The sequence below is a fragment of the Primulina eburnea genome, chromosome 11, assembly GCF_022965805.1.
Source record: "Primulina eburnea isolate SZY01 chromosome 11, ASM2296580v1, whole genome shotgun sequence".
Lineage (NCBI taxonomy): Eukaryota > Viridiplantae > Streptophyta > Magnoliopsida > Lamiales > Gesneriaceae > Primulina > Primulina eburnea.
The window spans coordinates 37,469,471-37,478,046 of record NC_133111.1 but is presented as its reverse complement, the minus strand read 5'-3'; the positions used below and the strand labels follow the sequence as shown (position 1 = coordinate 37,478,046).

The window sequence follows — 8,576 nt, the reverse complement described above, 5'->3', positions numbered from 1 at the left end:
AAAAAATAAAATTTTTCATGGATGTTCCAAATAAGAGATCCGTCTCACAAAATGCGACCCGTGAGACCGTCTCACATAAGTTTTTGTCTTAAATCGATATACTTATCTTAGTATAGTGGACTATTACTAATAAAAAAATATATCTAAAAAATTATATATTATTTTGTCGATCAAAATTTTAAATAATAAATAAATATTATTTTCGTCAGATAAATAAATTTTGATTAAAAATTTTAATCATTTTTTATTACAAATTAAAAAATATTTATATGGAAATCCTAATTAAGATACTTAATAATAATAATAATAATAATAATAATAATAATAATAATAGTAATAATAATAGCAATTTACATGCAGTTGATATAAAAAATTCATGACGATACTCTTTAAAAAAGTTGATATACCGACATTTTTTCGATATATCTAACTTATATTTTAAAAAGAATAAAAAAAATTATTTTCGGTATTTCGGTATACCGAAAAAAAAATTATTCCGTACCGATACCGATATCGAAAATTTCGGTATATCGATTTTTCGGTAATTTCGGTATTTTTTCGGTACGATTTTTGGTATTTCGGTATTTATTCGCACCTCTAACTAAGTGAAGCCCGGATATTGAAGTATTCGAGTTCGAAATTCTGATTATAATTCGATGAGGCAAGCTGTCAAAATTCATGTTTGTACCTGTTCAAGGGCGGAGAACACTGTGGGCAAAGCTGGGCATAAGCCCAGCAGATTTTTTTTTAAAATTTTAGGCCTAGGTATGCATGTATAAAGCCCAATTTTAAAGTCCAATTTATTTAGAGGTAATTATTAAATTTGTAGAACCATTATCTCACAAAAAACAAGAAAATAATGGATTGAATTTTAAAGTCCATTAATGGTTAAAGCCCACTTCAAATGGGTAATTAAATGTATAGATTTAAAATCGAATTCAAAATGTTATTATGTGTAGATTGTAATATCATTATTGAAAAAATAAAAACAAGACGCCATTTCGTAATACAATGGCAAATGACCTTCTTGCCAATACCATGGTTGTTTATATATAGAGAGATATCGCTCTGGGTATTGATACAAAATTTATCATAAACAAGTTTGATGTATTGAAAAATCGCAAAATTCGTCTTAAATAAAAATTTAGTACGTTCTTTTAACTTCTTTTTTATTTCTATTATGTGAAGTTTAAATTAATATTTATAAGAATTAGGTATGTTTCTATAGTTTTTTTTATTTCTATTATATGAAGTTCAAATTAAAATTTAAAAACATTCTGCCCACCGGAGAAAATATTTCTGGCTACGCCACTGTACCTGTTTCGATTTAATTTGTTTTCGTCTATTAAAGTGTGTTATATTGACGTAATATCGGTTATGTGTTGAAGGTTCAATTGTCGCGGCATGTTTAAGGTATAATTCTTCGATCGAGATTGGCAAATTGAACTATTTTGTTCGTTTAATGAAGAATTATTTGGATAATATTCGATTTGGTGAAATATTAAGTATATTTGGACCATATTTGAGCAATTTAAATCGTTAAAGTTGGATTTTAGCAAATAAATTCAACTTTAGTAATTTTTGAAAATTAGTTGGATTATTTTAGTTTTGTTGGAGAATTATGGAATTAAACGATTTATTTTATCATTATTAGTCCGGTGAGATTAAAGTTATCGTTTTACAATTATTCGAGGGGTATATGTACGTTACAGTTCGTTAACATACGACGTTAACATAAAAATTATGTTTTAGACATATTTATGTATTTTATAGTTAATGTGATTATGTGAAGTTTTACGAGTTATTAAATGCATTGTTGATTTAATGTTCAATTAAAGCGATCGTTTCACTGTTGTTTGAAGGGTATAAGAGAGTGAAATTTCCAGTTTTGGTGAAAGAGTCCACAAAATTAGCTATTACAAAAATGGATCAGTGCAAATTTTGATTTTCGAAATTTTTAATTTTCATTATGTGAACGAGATTTATACTCTCGCAAGGAATATAATGAGTTCACAATTTTTATTTAGTAAGTTTAGAATATATTAATTAAATAATAATATTAGTAGTGATGACTAATAAATGTATGATTCATTGATTCTTATAAAATATTCTAGAGAGTTTAGAAATGATTAATTAATTAACAATTAATTAAGAAATTAGATAATGATTATTTAATTATATATATGTCTATAAATATATATATGTGTATATGTATATATAGATGTGTGTGTGTGTATATATATAACATGAAAATTTTAAATAATTAAGGAAAAAAAAGTTCTAAAGGGATTACGATTTCGAATCCTAATTAAAGTGGGATTTCTGATTCTATAAATATTTCATCAAGTTATGTGAAATAAGACTATTTTTGCACCAAAATTTCCTCACATCTCCTCCCCTAGGAAATTTTTTGGCTATTTTTAGCACCACATCGTTGCCGGATTTTTGAAATTTTGGCGATCCAATCTCGAAAATAACTTTTGTTTAGGTATCTAGTGCGATCTATACGAGAAATCCAATATATGATCGCTGACCTTATTTGACAATTGAAGTAGACGGAAGATCCGTTCGTAAAGATTTACAAGAAGGACCAACTCCGCTAATCTCGAACTGGTTTGATGTCCAATATTAAATACACAAAGATAAACAAATTTAAACACCATATGAATGTATAAATCATACGACGACCAATGAATATTTTGAATGTTAAAACTATAAAAATTAAACTTCCACCATATCTTAGGTGAGCGAAAATGGTACTTCGACACACATCACGGAAACCCATTCTTTGCTCCTGTAGATTTTTTTCCTCCTTTCGAGATATCTTTTTCCTCTTGAGACCTAATCAGAGACGCCATATTATTTTAAGTATGATTTTATAGTTAATCGATAAACTTGAATTTAATACAAATAAGGTGTGTTTAGTTGAGTGGATTAAATAAGGATAGATTAATAGTCAAATATTTATCGTTAAAATTTTAAAATTTTTTAATAATAATTTTGACCCGGTTTAAGATGTAATTTTATTAATCAAATAGTTATCCATAAAATTGGATCTTAAACCGGGTCAAAATGAATATTAAAACAACTTAAAATTTTAACGATAAATATTTGACTATTAATCTATCCTTATTTAAATAACTCAACCAAACACACTCATAGATAACTATTAATTTAATATAAATGGATAAGGATGAATGATGAATATCTGATCACTTTCACAAATTTCACTCTCCATAATTATCTTTTCGCTCTCCATAGTTATCTTTTTCCCATCGATTTTTCTCTCCATTTTTCCAATCAAGAATTCAAACTGCTGAATACTTAACATAGTTATTGTATTTATATTCATGTTATTTTTCTTTCATTTAAATTAAATTAATTCTATATGATTGAAACAATAATATATATATATATATATATAGGGAATTGATACCCTGGGCGCCCTTTGGTGAGCGCCCAGTGGGCGACAGCTGAGCTGTCGCCCACATGTGCAGTTTATTTTTTTTTAAAGATTTGACGTTTCGCGACGGTTTTACAAATACGTCGCAAATGGCGACGGATTTTAACAAACCGTCGCGAAGCCCACATGTGCAGTTTATTTTTTTTAAAAATTTGACGTTTTGCGACGGTTTTAAAAATCCGTCGCAAATGGCGACGGATTTTAACAAACCGTCGCGAAACGTCAAATTTTTTTTATAAAAAGAAAAGAGGGGACAGAGGGGCGTTCCCAAATTTCGTGTCCCACCTTCGCCCAACAGCCCTTCTCCCACCTACGCTCAAATCTTTACGTTAAGAAGATTGAGCGAACTTCTGGAGCTCTCGTGCGGGGAAATATTCCGACGACATCAGAAGGTAAATCGATGTAGTTCTAAATTTCATATTCCGAAGAAATTTCCAATTTATGATTTTGAAGGTTTCCGGTGTATTGGCATACATGTTCTTTAATGTTTGTGAAGTGTAAGTCTGCATATTTAATTAATTGCACTAGGAAATGGTGTTGATGATCTAGCTATTTATGTATCTGGAGTATTTATAAATTTATTCATTTCTAGTATGTTTTGTTAAAATATATTTTATACTTGATGTTGTTTCTCATATGATTATATTGTTACCGTCGCTAATCGTGCTCGGTTAATCCCCAGACAATCCTCGCCAGCACCTTACCGCCCGCAAAGATTTTCGAGCACCACCCCACGTCTGCCTAGCGCCACTGTAGATGAAATGGATCAATATAGTGGAGATGAACAATCGTACATCCCCCAAGTCGGTGATGATCAGAAACCCCAGATTGGTATGAGATTTGATTCGTTAGAGGATGCATTCTCATTCTACAACCAATATGCCCGAGAATCCGGTTTTAGCGCGAGAATGAGTAATAGCAAGAAAAGTAAGAAAACAAACGAAATTGTATGGAAGAAATTTGTATGCTTTAAAGAAGGGCATACAGATGATATTCGATGGAGCAAACAGACAAAAAAAGATCAACCAAGAAAAGAAAGAGCCCGTGGTGAGACTAGAACCGGATGTTTGTCCAAGATTTCAGTTGTCAAGGAACAAACAGGTCCGGGTTGGGTTGTCAGTACTTTCGTTGAAAGTCATAATCATTCATTATCGACTCCGTCGAAGGTGCATTTGTTACGCTCGCATCGCGGTATTTCTGCATCAAAAAAAATGTTGAGTCAACAATTTGCAGAAGCCAATGTGCCAACTTGTCAACAAATGAGATTATTTGAGATAGAGTCTGGTGGGCCTGAACATGTAGGTTTCATAGAAAGAGATATCAGAAACTACGAGCAAAGTGTTAGGGATGAGCATAAGGGTATTGATGCAGAAACATTGGTCGATTTCTTCGAATCTGAGAAAGAGAAGAATTCATTGTTCTTTTTTGATTATGAGACTGACTCGGACAACAGATTTACCAGGTGTTTTTGGACTGATCATGTGTCAAGAAGGGCATACACTGCTTTTGGTGACGTGGTTGTGTTTGATACTACATACAACACCAACAAATATGGGATGATTTTCGCACCATTTGTAGGAGTTAATCATCATCATCAGACCATTCTTTTTGGTTGTGGATTGTTGAGTGACGAAAAAACAGATTCTTTTGTTTGGTTGCTTAATAAATTCCTAGAAGCCATGTGTCAAGGTGCCCCAAACTTGATTATCACTGACCAAGATCCGGCTCTGACGAAAGCCATATCACAAGTTTTTCCTCGAACAACACATCGATATTGTTTGTGGCATATACTGAACAAATTCTCTGAGAAATTAAACCCAATGACTTTCCGTGATCACTACGAAAGCATAAGGAATGCCATTCTACATTCCTCCACAGATGAGGAATTTGAGAGTTCCTGGGAAGCTGCTATGTCTAATGCTAACTTGGAACAACATGATTGGCTGTCGTTGATGTTTGATTTGCGACATAAATGGGTGCCAGCATATTTTAATCATGTATTTTCTGCGGGTATGTCAAGTAGTCAGCGGTCCGAAAGTTCACATGCTTTTTTCAAGAGATATATATCTAGCAAGAACTCATTGATGGATTTTATCATTCGTTTCAATAAGGCACTCCGGCACCAAAGACACAATGAGTTAGTTGCAGATCATGTCGATATGAATGAGCGTCCCAAGCTACAGTCCAAATGGCCAATGGAATCTCAGATGGTGACGGTTTACACGAAAAAGAAATGGTTGGAGTTTCTAGAAGAAATGAGTCAGAGTCATGGTTATTACGTGCAAACAGAATCTGTGGGAAATGAGTTTGGGATTTACAAGGTAATGAATTTTCAAGCTTCTTCTTCTTCGAAACCAAGAGTGCTTACACATGTCATACAAGGGGATGATATATTGTGCAGTTGTATGAAATTTCAGTTTGAGGGCATTCCATGCAGGCATATGTTAGCATTTTTTCGTATAAACCAAGTCTTTCATTTGCCTGATAAATATATACTGAAACGTTGGACGCAAGCAGCAAAGAATGTAGAATTTTTTCCTACAGATGAGCCAAATGTGGTTGAAGCTCCAGAAAGATGTTTGATGTCAAGACATTTGAGGTTATCCTATAAAGCTTCTGCATTAGTTGATATTGCATCATTGACTGTTGAGGGAACAAATTTCTTGAATGCACAGTTTGATTATATTGGCAACAAAATGAAAGATTTGAATATGACTACAACAGTAAGCGGTGGAAGTCAATGTAGAAGAGCCACAGATAGGGCTGTTGATATCGTTGATCCTCAAAAAATTAGAACAAAGGGATGTGGGAAGAGATTAAAGTCATCAAAGGAGAAGGCAACCACACAGGGAAGAAAATGTCGTGGGTGTGGACGCCGAGGTGTGCAGCATGACAAGCGTAACTGTCCAAATTTGCAAGACGGGTATGTGTTTATCAACAATGTAAATTTTTAGTATTTTTGTATATATTTGGTTAATCATCAAAATTAATATATGGTGGCATACTCAACGTTCTTCAGGTCAACTATTAATAATAAAAACGAAGAAGAAAGCTCAGATGACGAAGATTTTGGATCGATAGATGGTAATTTAAATCTCTAAATATATGTTGTTAATCATCAATATTTTTTTTATTCATAACTGTTTTGAATTTTACAGGTTCTAACAACTGGATTTGATAAAGGTTATTATTTTATCAAGTTGAATATGTGCGATGCGGTAACCATTTTATAGTGCTTTATCAAACCTCTGTCGTGGATGAAACATCGAGCTTTGAGGTTTCTGTCACCATGAGAAGGATCCTCTGCTTAATTCAAGAATTAGCATTGTAGAATTTTCAAATTCAATATGATAACCATTCTCTGTCAAGAAATCTTGGTGTTTTAATTTTCCTGCTGCCATATTGTTGTATCGTTCTCTTTCATATGACTTATGGAACATGTATAAAAACCCGCTGTGGTCGACGTAAAACATCATGTTTGTGTCGCGTAGTAAATTATTTCTAATTTCCACCTGTCTAATGCATTTGTGGGCTGTTGGGCGAAGGTGGGACACGAAATTTGGGAACGTCCCTCTGTCCCCTCTTTTCTTTTTATAAAAAAAATTTGACGTTTCGCGACGGTTTGTTAAAATCCGTCGCCATCTGCGACGGATTTTTAAAACCGTCGCAAAACGTCAAATTTTTAAAAAAAATAAACTGCACATGTGGGCTTCGCGACGGTTTGTTAAAATCCGTCGCCATTTGCGACGTATTTGTAAAACCGTCGCGAAACGTCAAATCTTTAAAAAAAAATAAACTGCACATATTGTCCATCAACTCTGCTCATACATGTGCCCACGAATGAGACGATAATCACCTATTACATGCAATGAATCATATCAAAATTATATATTCAATAGATTATTGACATTTCATTGGTTAACACAGATGTTGACACGATTATATATATTTGCCTACGCTGCATGGGAACTAAAGAATGATGTATATAAATTATATTCGACTAACCAATTGAATCACATCATTATTCATATTTTTAGTCTGGTACTCAATTATAAGTAATTAATCATTGTGCAACTAAAATATGACAATGTGATTGATTAATTTTATTAGTAAATCGATGTTCTATAATCGAGAAACTGTGTTTCTCATTGTAATCAAATATATATATATATATATATATATATATATATATATAAATATATATATATATGATGTCAATCGGGCAAATCGGGTAGTAGCCGGGTGTGCAATTTGCCAAGTCGGATGCGTGGATGTACATGCGATTGAATATTTTTCAGTGTAAGTTGCTAGTAATCCGGGCCAGTTGAGTTCCCTGTCACCTGAAGGGTAACGACCGGGATGACTTGTGTAGTAATCCTGAAATCACAGAACGTTAGGGACTTCCGGCGTATCCACTCTGACGCTCAAGTCAGTAATGCACGCAAAGGAAAACTGGGAGAGAAAATAAGAGTGTTCGTGAGTGCTTGTGAGTAAGAAAAGAGAAGAGACCCCTCTCTAAAATACCAACGGAGGGTATTTATAGATGAAGTTGGTAGATAACTTGCCCGCAAAGTTCGGATGGTGGTCCATGATTCGGGTTCATGGGCCACGTGGCAAAGTATTGGGCTACGTACTAAGAGTTGACCTGGTCATGGAACATGGGAGAGTGGGCTCCGCGATGTCCGGAAGACGTGGTGATCAGGGAGAGAATGTGTCTCTTTCCCGGGTGTTTCCCACCCGGGTGCCCTGAGGTACTTCTTGGACCGGGAAGTTTTTACCCCGGGTATTGGCTGATTACTCCCCGGGCGGTGGCTTGCCAAGTGGTTCATTGGGAATTCTTCTGACAATTGAATGCACAACTCGCCGGGCATCTGAAGATCCGGGATCCTTTTTTCACACCGGCTCACTGAAGGTAATTGGACTTCGATATCTTCTCCCCGTTCTGATCTTGCCCGAGTTCGAGAACCTCCCGGGTCAGGGTTTATACCCGGGCCCGGGTTCCCTTGGGGGCATCACCACTCCCTCCTAAAAAAGTCGGGCTAGAGTCTATCTCGCTGTCCCGATTAGTAAAAAGCAGTTCTCCTGGCGATAGCGGAATCTTCTAGAATTCTAC

General features: G+C 34.3%; 1 protein-coding gene across 2 annotated transcripts; it reads left to right on the top strand.

Moving 5' to 3' along the window:
* The first annotated feature begins 3,607 nt into the window (after positions 1 to 3,607).
* Positions 3,608 to 7,014, top strand: LOC140806404 (protein FAR1-RELATED SEQUENCE 5-like). 2 transcript variants are annotated; one of them, XM_073163059.1, is made up of 4 exons: positions 3,608 to 3,855; positions 4,146 to 6,386; positions 6,483 to 6,547; positions 6,622 to 7,014. In XM_073163059.1, the coding sequence occupies exons 2-4, from the start codon at positions 4,225 to 4,227 to the stop codon at positions 6,639 to 6,641; spliced, it is 2,247 nt and encodes a 748-aa protein (XP_073019160.1). In that variant the 5' UTR covers positions 3,608 to 3,855; positions 4,146 to 4,224; the 3' UTR covers positions 6,642 to 7,014. The 2 variants fall into 2 exon arrangements, with proteins under 2 accessions (XP_073019160.1, XP_073019159.1); XM_073163058.1 differs by having other exon boundaries at positions 3,608 to 6,386.
* The last annotated feature ends 1,562 nt before the right edge of the window (positions 7,015 to 8,576 follow it).

What these genes read in the sequence shown, in the direction of transcription:
- LOC140806404 (XM_073163059.1), top strand. Translation starts at nt 4,225, where the DNA reads ATGGATCAATATAGTGGAGATGAACAATCGTACATCCCCCAAGTCGGT. An exon ending in TGTCCAAATTTGCAAGACGG is followed by an intron (nt 6,387 to 6,482) that starts GTATGTGTTTAT and finishes AACGTTCTTCAG; the next exon opens with GTCAACTATTAATAATAAAA. An exon ending in AGATTTTGGATCGATAGATG is followed by an intron (nt 6,548 to 6,621) that starts GTAATTTAAATC and finishes TGAATTTTACAG; the next exon opens with GTTCTAACAACTGGATTTGA.